The 20484-nt window shown below is 39.9% G+C and overlaps 1 protein-coding gene and 1 pseudogene across 2 annotated transcripts in view; both read right to left on the bottom strand.

The window, feature by feature from the left end:
- Positions 1 to 24: 24 nt before the first annotated feature.
- LOC306967396 (muscleblind-like protein 2a) lies at positions 25 to 8520 on the bottom strand (annotated as a pseudogene). Its single transcript, XR_013794287.1, has 9 exons — positions 8331 to 8520; positions 6490 to 7017; positions 4986 to 5424; positions 4631 to 4882; positions 3999 to 4052; positions 3570 to 3726; positions 2804 to 2839; positions 2259 to 2353; positions 25 to 1859 (listed from the first exon to the last, which is right to left on the bottom strand). The product of XR_013794287.1 is annotated as a muscleblind-like protein 2a (transcript).
- Positions 8521 to 12254: 3734 nt separating this feature from the next.
- Positions 12255 to 20484, bottom strand: part of hs6st3b (heparan sulfate 6-O-sulfotransferase 3b) — a 68893-nt gene continuing 60663 nt past the window's right edge. Inside the window, exon 2 of the mRNA XM_079563235.1 lies at positions 12255 to 14513. Coding sequence (XP_079419361.1) covers positions 13769 to 14513 — 745 coding nt within the window. The 3' untranslated portion in view covers positions 12255 to 13768. The remainder of the gene's footprint in view (positions 14514 to 20484) is intronic.

The following is a 20484-nucleotide window of genomic DNA, read 5'->3' as shown; positions in this document are numbered from 1 at the left end:
GGTCTAAAATGAACACTCTTTGAATCACTGCAGTGAAATGAAGTTTATTTTTCAGACATTCAAAATAATTGAACAAATGCAAATAGCAACAGGTGGGAAATGTAAGGCAAACATCACAAAAGCATCTGACTTTTTAGAAAGTGCCGAAGAGAAATGCTTCCATCAATTAGGCAAAAAACATACTTTCTCCTAGCCCTCTTGATCAAAATATCCAGTAACTTATGTGCACAGGAGTAGCCAATGCTTCTGGAATAGACTGGTTAACAATCTCAAATCAACATCGGAAAACATTTGTAGTTAAGCTTTTGACCTTAGCATTAAATAAATGGTGGGCTCACCTCATTTTATTCACTACTGTTGTTTGGGAAACTAGCCAGTTCCATGTCTCCAAAATACACAATGAGGAAACTTTGTATGAATCACATCACTTAACAAAACACAAAATTATACTATTTTGACATACAAAAAAAAATCAACTGTTAAAGATTTATCCAAGCTTTAGCAGTTGAACTGATTCAGAAACCAACAGAAGCAGATAACAGATGATTTGATCTAGTAAGGCAGTAACAATTTAACAACCCTTTCTGTTTCAATGGTTGACCATAATGTCATTCCATATACACCATAGGAAGCTTAATGAAAGCACACATCACAAGAGCCTTTGAGGATCTTAAAGTAGGGCTAACCTTAATAAATTACATTCAACAAAAGTTTGAATTTGTAAAGTGTTGAAACTATTATTAAGTTAATGTAGGCAAGGTAGTCAAGTGTTACATCAACATTAAACTTGAACAAGCACATACTCTTTGTGGATTGTCTGATTACTGTACATATTTTTATAGTATATAATAAAACTGTGTCTATGCTTTTTTAATAAAATGCATTAAAACATAATGGACATGATGAAATGACAAAATGTCCTTCCAATGACAATGTATAAATCCAGGAGTACATGTATAAAATCTATTCTATTTGGACTAAGAACATAAAATAACTGAACACAGTGCATTAAATACAAATCTGCAATACTAAAGTGTACTAAAACAAACAGAGAACTATGTCTATTCTCATGTACTGATGCAATGACATGACATGACACTGCAAATCACATCTCTAAATGTACAGGTTGGATGAATATAGTATGCCACATATACACAGTTCTTAGGCACTTGTACTATTCAGACAATATAGTGCTGTTACACTATAAGACTTGCACACCGTATTTGTCACTAGCAGTAACTTGACACTCCTTTACAATCACATTGCTTGTGTCTGATAATGATGTCAATATTCTGTGCAAGAAAAAATATGAGTTGACTATTGCTGACTTGCAGCAACCCAATACTGTATTACAGTACATCTATATATCCTTTACTTGTCTGTATATGCAGTACAAAGGCACGCCAAAAGAGGGAGCTCTGTTACTTTACTAAAATTTTAAGGACTTGGTGTTCACACAAATTATGCTCAAACGTATAAGTTTAAATAAGTGCTTAGTTAAACTAAACAATCAACAGAGTGAAAATGTTACAGACACTTTACCCATAAACGTTACTTTACAACTTACATTCAACAACACATTTGTTTGCTCTAAATATTTAAATCTATTGGCTTTTAAGCTTATCTTGGTTTGAATTTAAATTTATTTTTATTAGCTTTATAGACATCTTGCAGATCAGGGGTTTGGTGTCATGTTTGCCTAAACTAACATAAGATAATATTGAAGAAGATAAAGTGTCATGCTGATATCAGTAGACTCTGTGTGGACCTGATGCTGTATTTACAAAGCTTCTGTTTGCGAAGTTTCATCACTGCAACATGGCACTCGTATCCATTTCTGGAAGTTACTTGAGGATGATCTGTTCAGGGGAAAAACACTTGGTGATTACAAAAAACTACTTGTTTCAACCAGAGTTTAAATATGTAGTATGGGTATGCCTAAGATTAAAATGTATGCTTTTTGTTTCCTTTAACAAAATTGTAATCAAGGAGAATTTGATTGCGTAAGCCACACAAAAAGCAAAACATGCCATGAGAACCACAGTATGTGCATCAATTTTATGCGGAGTGCAGACAATAAAACTTAAAAAGTGCAGACTAAAGGTGGTGAGATACAACTCTGTACTAAACATCAACATCAAACACAAAGCCTAAGAGACAAAGACAGTGCAGGCAATGCTAAGCTGACAGAGCAACTCCCCTGAATTAGACAAAGCACTTCTTCAGTCTAAAACAGAAAGCTTTAAAAAGGAGCAAACCTGATTGGCGGGTGCTGTTGCTGCGTATGGGACACTGGTTGCGGGAGTAGTTGCTGCAGAGACAGTAGCAGGCGCAGTACTGTACATCATGGGGACTAGTTCAGGAAGGGAACCATGAAAGCAATGAAAAGGTATAGGTGGAGGGTTATGGTAACCAGAGCCATGTTTTTGCCTTGTTCTGGCCAGGCAAATACAAAACAACACTAGCAGCAAACCATCATTGGGTTAGACCAGCAGATGGCATGAGATCACACAGCAAAGCGAGACAGCAGGAAAGCACACAAAGGGCTGCAACTATGTAACATTAGAAATGTGTTTAGGATTTGAGGCTCCAAGAACGTTCTAAATAAAGCAATCTGAAATAAAACAAGGCATAACTGTGAAGTGAGTGTCAGAGATTAAAGTAAGAGAGCTTAGTCTAAAGTACAAGACTGCAACAGCAAGCTACTCAATATCGTAAAATGACAAGGGTTTATACCACAACTTCCTAGCAAAGAGTAACCAGTTTAAAAATTGGCCATGTTGTTGTTTTAGAGATTACTTACCCATACTTGTGCCAGGAGACATACAGAAGACAGAACCTGAAAGTACAGATATTGGAAAAAGGATTTATGAATTGATTCTTTAGAAACGTGTTTGTGTAAGCTCTCAATCATACAGGAGTTGTCCGTCATAGACAAACGTTCTTGAGCCATCATCTCTACTCTGTAGTTGAAAGAGATAGTCTGTAGGATTGAAACATGAAGAAAGAGAGAGAGAGAGTAAAATTTGAAAGTAAACAATGCATTTCCCCTCTCCCTTCCTAATTGGACCAGAAAGCCATTACTAGTTTCCAAAGATAAGAGCGTGAAAGCGATCAAGCTCCTTCCCCTCTCCCTCGATTCGACAGGCCGGTTTACAGGAGAGCTTGTCTCATTGGACAAAATGATGGCACCGAAGATTCGGATTAGTTGCTGAGATCAGCAAAAGATATTATAATTCAATATTACTTAATATTACTCAGATGATCAATGATACAGAATCTTTTAAATTTGTGAAGGAGACGTTTTGCCTCATTCAAGATTCTCCAATCTCTGGCCAGAGGCGGACTTTTAAACCCTGCTCTCACCTGATCACTGTTCACTGATCTTGCTGTCAAACACAGCCCAGGGCAGATGGGTTTTTAAATATCCACCTGCAGCCAGTGTTCTTTAGCTTTGCTGACAAAGCTCTTGTATGTGAAATGTCCAACACTTAAACCATAGAGTACAGATGATGACTACAATTTTTAAGACAATTTTTGAAGCTAATTTTGGTAACCCAGTGTTTTACCTGTGGGATAAAAAGCAGCAGAGTGCTGCTGCAGTTGTGCATTGGTCAGCGCCTGCTGGTAATGCAAAATGCTGGGATTGAAGAGGGAACTGGTCCAACTGCTCTTGTCCAGAGCTGCTCTCTTTGTTATGGGCTGCAGGACACTGTTTGGAAAAGCCTAGAAAAGCAGTAATAACACAATCACTTCACTGTCCTCCTGCTATATCGTACCAGGTCTGTGTACTAAAACAGTCTCTGAAATAATATTTATATTTCAAAAATAAAACATTAACTCTATATCAATAAGCAATAATTTCACATTCCAAAAGTTTAAAAAACAAGCAGTTTAAAACTGAGGCTATTAGCTTGATGAAGTTGTAAATCACAATGACAAAACTTGTTATAGAACAATAATAGCTAAAGAACATGCAAAGCAAAAGGTCAATATACCAGGTCTAATGTTGCTTCGAGGGGTCGCTTCAGCGCTTTGGCAGTCGACTGAGTCTTTTAATAGCAGGCAGAGAGCACAAGATGACGATGTGCCAATGGGATTGAAGCATGTAACATACAGGTAACAGCAAGCAGAGGTGCATCATGGGAGACAGCATGTGGACAGGTGAGGGGAAAAACAGAACTAAATAATGTACCACATAAAACACAACATGCATGCAAGATAACACAATAGGCCCACACTGACTGACTACCTCAGTTAGTAGATTAGTTTGTAAATAAATTCATTTGTGATATTACTTAATTTTGGTAATGCAATTTTCTCAGCTATTTCTGGAGCAGGTGATGGACATGGTCCATTGGCTCAAACAAATGTGAAATTGATACATATAAGAATAAGGAGAAATATTGCTGACATTTCACTTCAGACTGGTAATTGTAAAAAAGAAAGAAAGAAGGAAAGAAAAGGAAAGGAAAAAAAATCATATTAACACTGTACATCTGTAAGACAAAGCACAGTATTATCCATAAATATGGAACTGTATATGAACTAATTAGACATCCTATATTTTTCTATATTGTCAAGGAGGAGATATAAAGGATACATAGAAAATAAGTCTGAAAAACATTACCATAGCTGCCGCAGCAGTCTGTGCTGCAATGTTGGTTTGAGTGACTTGTTGGTTGGACTTGATTTTAGCAAGCAAATGTGCGGGCGGGTGAAAATATTTGCACTTCTCTCTGGAGCAGCGGCTCTTGACGTAGTCCATGCAAACAGTTACAGTGTTATCATTGGTGTCAATCACTGGACTGTCACTGGGGTGAGCAAATCGGCAATCTGTCTCTCCTCTTGCACAATTCCCCCGTTGAAACTCACGACACACCTAAACGAAGTATTAAAAAAAACAATTAGAGCAAGTTACAAATGCATCAAGGTGTACGTGTTTAATGTACTCGTGATTTTTAATTGATTACTGGTGTGCCTACCTCTAATTTGTCAGTGCGTTGCAGCTTCTGTGATGGGGAAGAAGAGGATGAGGAGGACGAGCTGGGAACTGTTACAGGTGAGCTCCCTGGAAGGAGCACCGAGGAGCTGGGAAGCATCTCTGTCGGAACCAGGTTCATGGTGTGGGCCAGTGGGGACATGTAAGTGCCATATCCAAGACCTGCATTTGAGGCCAGTCCCTGAGAGAAGAGTGCATATCACATATCTGTTTGTGTGCAAAAGAAACAAAGGTATTGCTAGGGATAAGACTCTCACCAGCTGCTGCAGACTGGGGCTGGGGACCATGAGCTGCATCTGCTGTGAGAGCATAGCCGCAGCCGTCTTCTGCTGGATCAAATTATTGCGCCCGTTTATCTCAAGCTGAGTTTTCAGGTGAGAAGGTGGATGAAGATACTTGCAGTTTTCCCTTGAGCATCGGCCCTGTACCCAGAGAATCCAGAAGTTAGGTTTTTTTGTACTCAATACTATTATTGCCAGCTTAGTTGCAATTTCACTTGGACCATAAATTAAGCAAATGGAGACCATATTGTCCTTAAAGATTTTTTTTGGTTTATGCAGCTCTTTGCAAGTGTAGTTCAAGTAGCCAGTTAACAGTAAGAATTGAAGATGAACTGGCGTGCACTGTGGGAAGATGGACATGTATTACTTCTATTGACTGACAGACATTAAACAAACCAAGTCTATTCATGTGCTCTCACGACAGTACACAATTGCAGACTTTCAGGATGACAACTTCCTTCTGCTTGTCGCGTAGCACAATCCCACATCCAGATCAAACTTTCCAAATAACTTACTATGTATGCATGCAAGTAAGCAACAATAAATAATGTTCCAATATTTACGAATTTACTGGCACTGATATAAAGTCTATATTGGATTATATATCAACACACAAGTAACTGCTGATAGCTAACTGCTTGACAAAATTGTTGTTTACATCCTTATAAACAAAAGATAATAATTTCCTGACTATCAATACCAATTCCCTGTAAGATTTTCCATAATGATGCTAAAACAATATTGTTAATATTCTTTACTTATTTTTCCTTTTTAACTGTGTGCCCAACAAAATCATCCAAATATCTGCTTTTAGCTCCGGGACACAGTGAAAGTCCTCTGTCTAGGCAAGCTGTGTCAAACTGTCTGTATAGAGTCGCTAAGACGATGACTCAACATAAGTGTAATCCTGGGGCAAAGCAGCATTGTGTTGTACTGGTGAATGTGTGAGAGTGGATTAGGCCAACTAAGGCCTCACACAGAGCTACTGAGCAAATAGAGGAGGCTGTAATCCAATTGAATGTCAGATTTCTTTTGGTACCATTAGATAAATGTCAAGAGAGTGCTTTACTACACATTGGGTTCTTTATGTTTCAATGTTCCACTCCGCACACACATCGCAAGAGTTTATAGGAAATGTACACTCATCAGTAAAAAAAATATATTTTTTCCGATCACAATGTCAAACAAAAGTAGACAATCTATTACCTTAAGTGAGTCAAAGCAGGCAATTACTCTCCCATTCTCGACCTGGCAGCTCTTTGGTGGGTGAGCAAATTTGCATTCCTCATCACTACGTGAACAATTTCCTCGCTGGAACTGCCGACACACTTCCAGAGTCAGCCATTTTGTGTCTCTTATTGAAGAAATGGTCAATGCCATATTCAGATGTTTCGATCGGTTATTAAAGGCTTATTAATTCAACAATCACGTCAAGAGACAGATACGGTGCTTCACTATATCTCTCAAGACAGAAATCTGCTCATGCACAGAGGTCAAGATTGAAATGACTTGAGGAGGCTTCCATTGGCAGGCAAAACAGTTGTCACACAACCTTCAAGGGGTATAGTCCGCAATAGAAATGGTCCATGCTTTGAGTAAGTAAAAAGTAAAAATAGTCAATCTTGTTTTGGCATAAAACTGTGGCCTTCAACATAGGTATGGAGCTTGGAATTGAAGTCTTAGTAGTTGCGGCTTTCAGTCAGGGTTATCCTCTCCTCAAAGGCACTTGATGATCTGAAAAACAGCACCATCTTTATAGGGTATACAAACAATTTATACCAATACTATACACAATGAATGTTATAAAGTTGGAATAAGGGCCAGGGAGAATGCAGACCACTACTCTAAACATTCAGGAAGTTGCTGATTAGACTGAAAAGATGGTTGACTCTCAAGCTAAACACATCTGCATGCTACAATGATTTGTCCAATGGGAGCAGCAATTTATAGGGTCTACGTAAACAGTGGCTCAGATGACACAGATTTCAGTAAACCACAGCAGTTCACAGAGATTCCTTTTGTAGCGCAGTAACGTGGTTTCCCACAACATTCTGGAGCAAATTCCTTCAGGCGCAAGTCAGGAAATGGAGAAGAAAACCCTACCTTTCTTTCTTGTTGTTGGAATTATAGACAAAAATACAGCTTGAATCTAAACACCAACTTTAAACTAGACTTTAGGGCTAGACTTAGTATGTACTTGGTAACTATTAAACAACTATCTGTACCGAGGATCTCGTCATTAAAGATTTTTCTAAAAACAACACTAAAACGACTGTGCAACTGGGCTGAAACATTTCCAGCCACCCCCTTCCTGCCTGGTGCCGGCCTCTGGGAAGTCCCACCCAGTCCGGAGTGAGCCAATAGAAAATAAGGAAGTCATGCACTCTGTAAAACTGTCTGCACCAAGTCTGCAGAGTAAAAGGAAGGGGAGAAGAATGGGTTATAGGCAGGTTATAGTCGTCTTCATTCTAGAATATGCGCCCTGGATCCGGTTCTAGTCTGTTTTGGAAAGGTCTTTTTGAGATTTGATTAGGCAGGGAATACACTGAATTTATCAAGTAGCTATGTAAAGCACATGTAGAAATGATGATCAAAATGTCATATTCCAACACAATATAGGTCATCTTATTTGCATTGCTATCTCTGTATACCATCAGGTGAATGTGTTTCAACCAGGTCACCCAACTGTTATTACCACGTCATAGGTATATGTGAATACATATAACCCTTAATAAATAAATAAAACATCTCAAAGTAGACGTGTGCTATAGAGAAATACGCGTAGCATACTAGCCTGGCAAAGTCATTCTGAATTAAAGTTCTAGCCCTAAAATTGACTCATCGCCAAGTCTAAAAATGTCATGGTAGACGCAAGCTATGGCTAGCAGCGCATACGTGTTTACCACCGTCTATTGGGATTACAACACCCATGTATAGATACAACCGGACTGTTTAAGGTGTCGCCTCGGGGCTAAAGGCGTATGTCATAGGCGACATACAGTAGATTAGCTACATTAGCTGTGTTAGCAAGGAGTACACCTGCTTACCTCATCATCGCGGATATACGACTGCAGAGGATTCAACAATCACGAATGGCTAGAGGAAGTTTACGTCAGCACAGCCGAGTCACTGTAAACTCGTGTAAATTATTATATTAAAATAAAACTAAAAATATAGTATGAAGCCTACTTCCTCATCTTCACTTTTTAGCACTGCACCGATTTAAGCAACAAGCTTTTGACAGCTTACTGTAGTGTAGTGACTTTAATGTCATGCAGGGGTATCCGATAATTACATACGCTCTAACTTCCTGCATTCAACTGACAGATTACAAACAAAGTTGTGTTGTGTTCTTAATTTAAAAAAATGAATTTCTTTTTTATTTTAAGTGACGGATACATTTTGGTACTACAAGACTTTATGTTCGAGGACACTTCTACGCACCCCCTTTGGTCACACAGTGGTACGAGCCAAACGATTGCCAGGAGGCAAAAAGGGCAAAGGGTTTGCTTGTTACCAAGGGAACAGGCAACAGGAGAGACACCACCAGATTTTACGAATGGCAGCTTGTAAATTCTCAACTAGGCATATTATTCACCACCATGTAGATAATTCTGTTACATTAAAGCCAGCGCGATCTGTCTTTTTTGCCAACAAATCCCCAACTGATGAAAATAAGTTCAAGTTTGTAGCTAGATTGGCAAAAATAATAATAATAATTATTCTAAACAATGTCCAGCCTAAAAAATAACACAACAATATCATAATGAGGTAGGCTGGGTAAAGGAAATATAGAGTTTCCAAATTATTGATTTTTTTTTTTTTTTTTCAATCGTTAGTGCTATGCTGTCTAGGCTACTTGATGTCCAGAGATAGGCGCTACTGGCAGGAAAATTTCCATATTGGCAAGGCCATGGGAAACCAGGGTGCTGAGGGTGCTGCAGCAGCCCCTAGTGGATAGTATTGATAAATAGGAAATATGCACAGAAAAATCCTTTTTGGGGGCATGGATCTCATCCTTCAGCACCCCGTCAATAACATATGTTCCCACGGCTCTGCATGTTGGCTAGGCTTATTTTAATTCATTATAATATAATAATATATATTACTGTCTACTACAGAAACACAAACGTGTTTAGGCCACAACATCAGCACATGGCAAGCACATGTTTCCAAGTGCTATTCTGTTTTTGATTCACACGGGGTTGGGGAGTTAAGAAGAGTAGCCAAACTCTAATATAGGCTATTAATAATAACCTATTCTACAGCAAGCGAAATCATTAGGCTATACACCTTTTCTCACGTAGGCCTATAATAATAAAACATACCTAGTCTTCTGGCTGTGAGTACATTGGCTATAGATTCGAAGCCACTCCGGTTGAGTTTCATCCGGTCTGTCACACCTCGCTCTTTAAACAAACAGGCGCTGCTGCAGCATCAAGTGGCGCACTGAAAGGTCACCATATTGTTCCCTTTGGTGAGAGATGTCACTGTCACTGCACATCACATCCGAGAACACTATACCACTTGAATCTGCGCAATGCTTTGACCTTAGCGCTCGGGCTGCTAGTCTACTGCAAAGACTGTTATTGTTGTTGTTTTAATTCAATTAGCCTAGACGGCCACAAAGCTAAAGGCTTATTTTTTTGATGAACATAGCATAGTCACAACCTAAAATGCTCTAAAATAAGTAAATACTCTAAAATGTGTATTGTTGAGTCTTGAATATTCATAAACATTGGAGAAATTGGCAATTGAACTTTTTAGATGAAAAATATCACATTCATTCTCTGGATGCCTTGGTGGCTGAAGCTACTAAAATTTAAATTCTGCAAAGTGGTGGCCTGTAGATGTCAGTCTTGCACTTCTTTCAAACATGAACTGGCTGAGGAAAAGAGATAGCCTCTATACACAGAGAAGTGAGATCATCAGTTTACAAGCGATCTAGAAAATATGTAGCCAAAATCAAGATTGCCAACTAGTAGCACAATTGGCTGCAAGTAAGCACAGGACACTTAATGTGGTTTGAAGAAACGGCAGTATTTTAAAATAGGCTTCTTTTTACATGTTATTTATTTAGGCTATTGTTATTTTTGGTTTAATTCAATGTATTTTAAGTTTGGGTACTTACATTTTAATACAATTGTGGAGCACATTCTGTGGAGAAATCTTACATCTTCTTCCTGAGTGACATGAGCTTTACTATAATTGTCACATGGTGTGAGTTGCCTGACCTTATACCAACTGTAAAGATCCTTAAAACGTATTACAAGTTTCCTATGGTTAAAATGAACACAGGGACCACATTGCCTGGCCAACCACCTGAGCAGCTTGGAGTGGATAAGTGCTAGTGCTGCAATAGCCTGCACCAGCAGACGCCGGGATTTGAACCATCAACCTTTAATAATACCTTATACTTTATAGGCCAACACACTCCATTATTTGCACCAGCGTTGCCTGCTGTTTACCAGATGAAGTTAATAACACAGATTATTTCTGTCCGTCAGTGACCCAATGCAGAGCTCACGCCCATTAATCCTAATGTTGGCAGTTCGATCCCGGCTCCGGCCAGAATGCCTCATGTCCTGGGCAAAACACATCACATGGCTTTCCTCAGGGTCTGTGTATAAGAAGAATAAGAATTTTGTGAGTCAAAGGCTACAATGCGCTGCATTGATATAAGAAGCAGGAAAGTACATGGACAGTACATGCAAGTGTGATGCGTTGCTAACAGATCATTTAAACTTTTCTGGAATTTTCTAGCCCAAAAGTGTGCCGTATAAAAATGGTATGGCCTCTATTAATACTCAGCGAGTCATGTTATGGCCAATACACTGTACCCATTTTGATCCACTGACATATATTTGTAATTAACATAAAAGGGAATTTGGGCAAATAGATAATTTATTGTCATAAAAGCAGCAAGCATAATTAAGTCCTGGCCATTCAAAGCATTTATTTCATGATACCTTATGCAGAATGCACATGTTTTTATGGGGTCTTACAATAGAACTGTAGGTTAAATATTACACATCCAATGCAGTTGGCAGTTCTTTTCATTACAAGATTGTAAAACAAGTACACAAAGAAACAAACACCAAAACTGTCTTTCACTGAGATGTAAGTAAATAAATACTACAAGTAAAGAAATAAATTAGGTGTAATTTTGAGTTCACATATTTACAGTGCTGTTATTTTGTGTTAAGATGAACTGAGCTTTTTAAGTCATATTAATACATGGTGGGAAAGAGCAACACTAATAATGAATGTCCTTCATGTTTGTGATTGTTTGTGAAAAATCATATTCAAATATGGAGGAAAAAAATGTGGTAGTTCATTAGTAGTAGTATTTGAGTAGTTAGTAACTAACTAACTCAACAACATTTTAATAACTTTACTTTACATAATTCCTAAGTTCAGTTCTTCAAATCCAGCATCTCGCAGTTATAATATTTGTGCCAGTCCCAAGACAAGATAAAAACATGGCAACAAAAAGGTCACTGACAGTATAGCACCCTGTGGCTTAGTCAATGAAAAAGTCATACTTATTGAATTAAACAATTGTTTCTATATTTGTAAAGGAATTGAATATTATACATACTGTACTTTTCCAATGTGATATAGTGTTTTAGGGATGATGTTTAATTTAAACATAGTCACTGTGCATCATCTCATGCCTCGCTCCTCCATCTGTCATCACAACAGAGGAGTCCTGCAGCTCAGCTCACAGCAGTGGAAAATTCACTCTGATAAATATCACCGTTTTGAAATAAATATTATTTGGCAGTTTGTGATGAGGGGCTTTGAAAGAGAACCAAATGCTGTGGGTTCAGAACTAATTAAAGCAAGCTATATCTGCATCTGACAGTTTTCTATACTTTACTGTATCTTGTTTGTCAAACACAGGTTACATCTATGGAAAGGTTTTAGAAGCAACAACATAAATAAATATCTTAGCATTCTGGATGCTTTCGAAACTGCTTACTATTCGTTGCTATTATTGTCAAGGGGCTATATTATGCTTTTCTATGGTTACTTTTATAAAACAAGTCATGGTCACTGGTTGAAAAGCCTAACAAAATGACTTTTAAACATAAGACAAAAATACTTTTCTTTATCTAACTTTTGTGGAAACTTGGCATTCGTCTGTGTGGACCAGTCCAGTAAGAATGCATGAATGAGAGTTGGCAAGATTTATACAGTTGATTGATCAGAGCTGCCTGCAGTGAGAACAAAAGTGGTGGGACAGGGAGAAAAGAGCTGCAAATGTGTCGCCCACAGAAAGGCAAGACCAGAGAATACACAACTCCAACATGTGAATGAAACAACACGGCAGGTACAGCATGTTTTGATGCCAAACATTTTCACATGATCGTGCACATTAAAACCCCTTCATGTGTGTTAATCTTCATTGAAACAAGAGAATCAGTTTTTTTTTTCGGTCATTCACTCTTGTTTACTGATAAAAACATGATTGTTGGTACAGAAAATGCTCTTCAAAACAATAAACCTGTTCAGTGCAATTCTACAAATAAATCCTTCACAAAAGCTCAGCAGCATAATTTCACATAAATCCGAGGTAAATACACATAAATGTTAACCCACAGCACTCATCTTTAGTAAAAAGTGTTACACAGGGATTTTCGACGGTTGTGAGATAAACAGAAAGTGCCACCAAAGTTGATTGAAGCGGGACAACAACCCCTCTTTCATGTCCTCATTGGCACGTTGATACAAATCTGTGGTGAGAGTGGGAGCAGCAGAGCAGATGCCGAGACAGGCAGCTGGGCACTGTGAGGCTGGCCTTTTGTCCAGTGCCACTCTCCGTCACCGCCACAAACATGCATTACAGTCGCCAGTGTTCACATCAGCCTGTTTACTTCACTCACTTTCACTGTAATGTAATGTCTGTTGTGTGCCTAAATATTTGTCTTGTAGGATTTTCTGAATTTTAGGAGTCATTCTTATGTTCATGTTATGGGGCATCAGGACTGCAAATAGAAATCCATGCATTCATTATCCTTATTAGTGCTAAACTAAAATACCTTAGATAACTGAGAAGTGTGATCTTTATTCATTTTGGCTTACAACATTTCGCCTTAGAAACTCAAGGTTTTGAAAATGTGGACATGTGACATGCAATCGTCTGTTCTACATTATATTGTCAGTGAAACATGTATTCGATGAGAGACAGGGACAGTCAATGACATTCAGTAGATTTGATAGTGTTATAGCAGTTTCGTAAGTGTGTTTTTATCTTCATTTTATCACATAATATAAAACCAAGGCAGAAATGAACCCACAAAAGCTGCTGTTTCAGTTTTTAAGACACCAAAGGACAGTCCAAGGCAGCGCTGCTGTGAGCTTGTTGGCCATTTCACAAGAAACACTATGGTGGCTCCAAAGCTGACAAACAGAGAGATGCTGGGGCGGATTTTTGATGAGACATGTGTGAAAATGCACACAGTACAACATCTCTGTAGGTTCACCAGCGGGCTACCTGACTCGTGTAGTCCTCTGTGGTGGTAGAAAAGTCCACTTCCTTGTCTGCACGTTTAGTCCCGCCTCCTCGGCGTCTAGGGGGCCAGGGTCTGTCCTGCTCCCTCTGCTCTCGGAGCAGACGTTTCTCCTCACGTCTCTTCAGTCGGCTCTGCTGGTGCTCCTTCTGCCTGGTGAACTGGAAGCGCTGGAGGAACAGGTCTTTGGCGTACTCATACAGCTGTACATCCAGGTAATTGAGCTCCTCAATGCGCCAGCGCACTGCATCTCTCAGGGCCACATTAGCGGCTCGTGTGCTGTTGATCTGAGTGAAGGCGGAGATGAAGCGCAGGCTGAACGTCCGCTCAAACAGGTACTGTGTCTTGCGCTGGAACTCAGTCAGGCCGTAGAAAGCCATGTTCTTGAGGTTGCTCATAGCGCTGCTGAGCAGGATGTGTCCACGCTGGCTCTCATTCATAGAGGACAGATTATAGCAGCCTACCAGGCTCAGGTCGGCCAGCATGCGCACCTGCCTGTTGTTGGCCAGGTTGGAGGGGCAGTTCATGAAGTCACTGAGGGACACTCCGGACCAGTCGTCTCCGTTGTAGCAGTTGGGCAGCTCGTCCTGGGTGGGCGAGCGGCCATCACACATGTGCAGGGCGGTCTTCCATGTGGCCCCTCTCTGGACATGCTTCCACTCACTCAAGTAGCGGGAGACGGGGTCTCGCAGCATGGTAATGTAGTAGAAGTTCCTGCAACCAAAACAAACACAGTTAGAGGGCTGGACGCTTTGTGCTGACAGATGGTGATTCTATGTTCTATGCAGGAGGCCCAAGGTTGAATGCTAATGGACAACAGAGTCTTTTTAACGACACATTAATAGTGTTTCTATATGTTGCCCTGAAATATTGAACGATTGCATCATAGAGTGATGTTTTTTCCTTTACAATCTAGTATACATTTTGTGCACCTGACAGCCATGGAAATAATTGGCCATAGGGTCATGAAGCTAATTTCTTGAACATTGCGAAAGTGAGTGATAGTGACCCCACAATATGTCACTTTACAAAATAATGAGGGCTTGGTGTGCGTTTTCCTGCACCCTCTTCTACTTTTAAATGGGCATCCGAGCCATCATTTGTCAACCAATCATAGACAAACATTGGGCTGGAGAAGAACTCGAAATGAGATTTTTAAACACACCTCTGTCTTTTCCCAGGGAAGACAGCAGCCTCTTATGAAGGACTGTCAGCCAATATAGAAGACAAATGAAGGGCTTATTAATCAGTTTTCGCTCTGTCAATAAGGGAAAGACTAGATCAGAAGGGAAGCTCTGTCATGTTAGCCAGTACTAACTAATCATCTAGGGTAAATGAAGAGCAAAGTCATACTATAGTATATGTGAGCCATTATCATCTTTATGTGCTCTTATATTTTAACAATTAGAAAGGAATCTTTTTACTATTGCTTTTTACTGCCATTTGATGCCCAGCAACTGTCAAGCACATACCCCACCCAAGTCCCCAAAATAATAACTTAATAAATTGCAACAATGCAGCATCAAATAAGGGTAGATTATTCTAATGAGTCACACAAGATCAAACCTCTGAAGGTGGACTTATTGTGTATATCCATATCACCTGGAAGACTGAGAGCTTTCACTTAGTTGGAAATGATAACAATTTCATTTATAATGCTTAAAAGAAAAGTTATCTGAAAAGGCACTCAAAGTACTTCATGTTTAGACAGGCAGTCTCTGAGGAGAGCCACTCAAGTGCCCTCAGGTTTAGTTCAAATGCATCCTGATGGAAAACAAGGGTCGGACAGGTGTAGGCCAGGTAAACCTCTGCTAAGGTAATGCCATATGAATAATAAATGCCACAGCACCCGTGGGGCAGTCTGGACCAGTAAAACGCAAAGTATGAGTTTCCCCACACTGCAGCCGTGCGCCATAGGACCCTGTAAGTAAGGGATTCAAGCGAGTGCTGTCTCTGCTTTCTACATATAAAATACTCTGAAAACAATATGCATCCAATACAATATTTATGGAAAAATAACATGCTGTCTCTTCACAAGCTTCTTTTTTTTTTCTCTTGAGCAAACTAGATATGTCTGTGGTGCATTGAGTTGCCTTGTGTACGAAATGTGCTGTATAAATAAACATGCCTTGCCTTGCCTGTGACTATACAAGTGGAAGTAATAATGTTTGAAATTTAAAATTTGAACAAACACCAAACTTGTTGAAGAAAATAATGTCCAATGCTCTAGCTATAGGAAAATTGATCATAGTGACAATACAGAGCAGAAGTCTTGAAGTCACAAGAAGTTGCAAAACATTGTCTTCTCGAAAGATAGTTACAGTCAATGATATTGCGTCTTTTGATTTTGGCCAGAAAGGTTCAGATATGAGAATATTTTCCACTCGTTACTTTTAAGACAAAATGTGCAAGCGACTGCTTTTGGGGCGGCCATTTTCAAAGAGTGTTTCGACTGTGAAGTGTCTGGCCAACCCATCGTTATCTTTTATGGTTGTTTTCAGTTAGAGCTGACGTCCGTCGTCCACTCATAGTTGTGCCAATAAGTGTACACACCCTGGTGGCCATTTCTCAAAGAATGTGAAAACATAAAAACTCTTTTTCCTCTCAGTGATGTTGTGAAGCCATTTATTGTGGAAAAAGTGTCAACTCATTTCAAATCACCGTAACAAAATAAAATACCAAAATTACCCTGTTGTAAGGTTTACACACCCCAGTTCCTAGTACCGTATTGCCTCCTTTAGCATCATCAGCTTGGAGTCTTTGTGGTAGTTGTGGCAAAGGTTCTGTACATAATCTAATAAAAGCGGCCCACTCCAGAACCTTCAATTTATTCTGCTGTAGCCAGTGGCAGGTCCACTTGGCCTTGTGTTTTGGATCCTTGTCTTGTTGGAACATCCACGTGCGACCCATGCGCAGCTTTCGGGCTGATGGGCGCAAATTCTCCTCCAGTATTTTTTGATAAGCTGCTGCATTCATCCTGCCATTAATTCTGACCAGGTTTCCAGTGCCTCGGTAACACATCAGCGAACCACCTCCATATTTCACAGTAGGGATGGTTCACTTTTCATCACAGGCCTTGTTGACTCCTCATATATATTTAAGAGGTAAAAAAGGTAAAAAGGTTAAAAAAAAAAATATATTTTCTAGAGGGTTTGACACTTGACAATTTACAGAACCGGAATCATTTGAATAAGCTTGTGAAAATGACACTCCTGGAGAGCATCTCAAGTGGCTCAAGTCGCTTTCACTTTTAAAACATGTGGAGAATACCTTAAGACTACCAGATTTCCTTCCTGTATCACCACCTACATGATGTCTGTACTTATTTTCTCCACCAGAATGCATGCGTCCTTTTACAGTGTGGGGCTGACACCAACCACAATGCTCCGACAGTGGCAATAAAGAATCCACAGGTTGCTATAAATACATTGGGTTTTGCCTGTGAGACTGACAAGGGGCTGGTGGTGTTGACAGTGTCACCAGTGTTAACCCGGCCAGGAGCAGTGATTAGAGCTACAGCTGCAGCCTGGCACTGGCGCAGCGCGGGTGGGGGTGGGGGGTAGGGGTGGCTGGGTGGGGAGAGTCGCATAGACAGAGGGTTAGATAGCGAGAGAGGGGAGAGTGAGAAGAAGGAGAGGGGCTGGCCATGTCTCCCTCCTCATTTGACTTTCTACGGGACCTACAGACATGCAGCGGATCCTGCCTGAGAGCTCTCTCGACCTGGGGGGGGGGTCAGACGAGAGCACCATCAGTGTCAGCGGGCATCAGCGTCAGCGGGTCACTGAGCTGTCTGCTGATACTGACGCGTGCCCTCACTGGGGAGGGGGTCCGGCTCACGAGGGACTTCAGATTGTAGTTACATGGAGTTGTCCACACCTTTGGACAACGTGTACTCAGAGGGACAGAAAAAAGACGAGGGTGTTGTCAACAATATCATTCTTTGGCCTTTACAGATTTATACGCAGTGGGAAAAGTAATCAAGTCAAAGGGCGTGCGTGTAACTTAAAAAATATTTCACTCAGGTAGAACTAAAACTGCGACAAGAAGTACTGTGACTTCAAAAGATTACTCAAGTACATGCACTTGAGAAAATGTGACATTCTACATGTATTTACAAAGGTTACCCAAAACAGTTCAACACTCAAACTAAACAAACAAAATCAAACTGACAAAATGAGTCCTAATACATACAAAACGACACTAAGGGACACAACACAGTATGAATACCCTAAAGTGTGGCCTTATATAGGTGTGGCTGGCACCAGGTGGTTGATTGGGGCCAGGTGTTCAGATGCTGCACCAATCTGGACAAGGGACGAGCAGCCAACCAGAACCGAGCTTGAAATGAGTCCTCCAATCCCAGGCCAGGGCTCACACAGCCAGGTTTCCATGGAGGACAAAAGGTAAATTAGCCACACAACCAAAACGAATATAAAAAGGAAGGAGACTGGAGGCCTGGGGCTGTAACAACGTTTAGTGCAACACACTGTTGTATATATATATATATATATATATATATATATATATATATATATATATATATATATATATAAAGAATATTTCTGCTTAGCCCCTAATGCAATCACATGTCATATTTCAAAGGATAAAGATGAAATAAAAAAGGTCTGTGAAGTCTCTCAGTTTTTCAGACAAGTTAAATAACTATAAAAGATTTCAAAGAATATACAAAGCCTCTTGGATAAGAAGTGACACAGCTTTGAGTAAAAATAAAACAAAACAAAACAAAAAGCATTTGATGATAGTAATGTGTTGGCTGTACTGCAACAGAGCAGGGATCATGTAAATGCATGTGGTTCCTGAATGGTTTTACAATGCAGCTGTAAAATCAATACTTTCGAGCCCAGACTAAATATCTGTTGTAATTTAAAAAAAAATGTCTTGGTGTGGAGAGGGGGTGAGTTGTGTGGAGAAAAAAAAAAAATCAAATCTGCCTTTATTTTTTCTGTCACATTTTAAACCAGAGCATGTCCGCAAGCCCTGCTGAAGCCATGTTATCCATAGATCAATAATAGTTAGGAGGCGCGCCGCATACTCGTCTCACACACACACATCTTCGCTGGAGCACAAACTAAACAGATGCCATTAAAGACGATGGAGGAGCAATTGAAAAGTGTGAATAAAAATGGAAAGTTAAGTATGGGAAAACGATGAGCGGAACAGAGGAAGCAGCACTGACAACAGGCGCGCTTATTTCAATTTAGCCGGCAGACGCTAATGGAGAGGCAGAAATATTGACACACGCAGCGTGCATAAAAGCATGATTTATCCACGAGAGGAGAGAGTAATTCTCGAACAAGGGAAAAACAAGCGGGGTAAATAGAAAATTCAGTCGTTCAGAAACAAATATTGAACGGTTGTGGGACACAGGCAGTGATGGAAGACGCACTGAAGTATGATCACTGCTAGTTCATGTAATACTTTGTGTGTGTTATCAACTATTCAACAAAATACTAGTGTTTACTCATGGTAAGTTAAAGATGACTGCTTCAGTTCTTGTATGACTGATCTAACACAACAAACGTTTTTCATCAGCGTGGCCACAGCAAACCAGTCTCAAGCAGTGATATGATTTGTTTTTTCTTATTCTTAATCTTTCTACTATTTTTCATCAAATGCAACCAGTCACATCATTTGGACATTGTTCAGCAGGCAATGGGGGTTAAGCATCTTACCCCAAGAGACAACGAAAGTATGTGCTCAAACAAGATTACATTATGCCACCCACTGCATTTTTCTTTACCATCTATCTACAACTTCCATTTCTAATATGTTCAGATCAATAATACCACACCTGCTATCAGTGTGACAGAGGTGCGGGGAGTTGACGATTTGAATCCTGGCTCTTACCCGCCTGTCCAAACAGTGAATTAATGGTAGTGTAACACTTTCAAAAGCTTGTAATTTTGCAATAAGCATTGTTATCATTATTAGCACTTGCGATTATCTTACGTAGCACAAACTACTATAAATGATCTCTCCTTAAGCAAAGGCACAAGTATATTTCCTGATCAATTTAAATATGCGATTTTCAAAGTGCACTGCCTTCGACGGAACTAATTGTCCACAATTATCTCTAGTGGTACCGTTTTGGCCTGGCGCATGTGTGTGATTGCAGGCTGCTGTAGGCACTGGATCTTCCGCTGAAGAGACACGGTGCGTGGGAGAGATGTGTTGTCGGAGGTACTGCAGGGCGGGCTACACTACGGGGACAAGGAAACACAATCAGACAGGCTGAGATGGGCACAGCGCTGTTCTAACACAAGTAAATAAGTAAAGCCATGCGGGTCCCATATCAACTGTGGCAGCGGCTGTGGGATGGACCAGTCTAGTGCAGCTGTGTGTTGGATAGAAGGATCAAGATTTTTTATTGCTGACATGTGTGATCGCAATGTTCGAGGCTTCAACAAGTTGACATTAATGACAAACACGTCAGGAAACATGTTACTGAGTCTATGTGGGTCTTTGTTGAGATGATACATGTGCTTCCCTCACTGGTTTAGAGGAATATACTTATAGAACATTACATAGTGCTATCTTAAAGTGTCCAGACAAAGTGAACAGGCCTATGCAAAACATGACAGCTGTTGTAGGTGCAGGATACAACGTTAACCACAATAATAAAATAGAAGAAGTCAAGCTCAAAGGATCTTTAAAATATCACTCA

The sequence above is a fragment of the Gobius niger genome (genome assembly GCF_951799975.1).
Source record: "Gobius niger genome assembly, chromosome: 9".
NCBI classification, from domain to species: Eukaryota; Metazoa; Chordata; class Actinopteri; order Gobiiformes; family Gobiidae; genus Gobius; species Gobius niger.
Note: the sequence above shows the minus strand (reverse complement) of the source record. Positions and strands in the feature narration are given on the sequence as shown.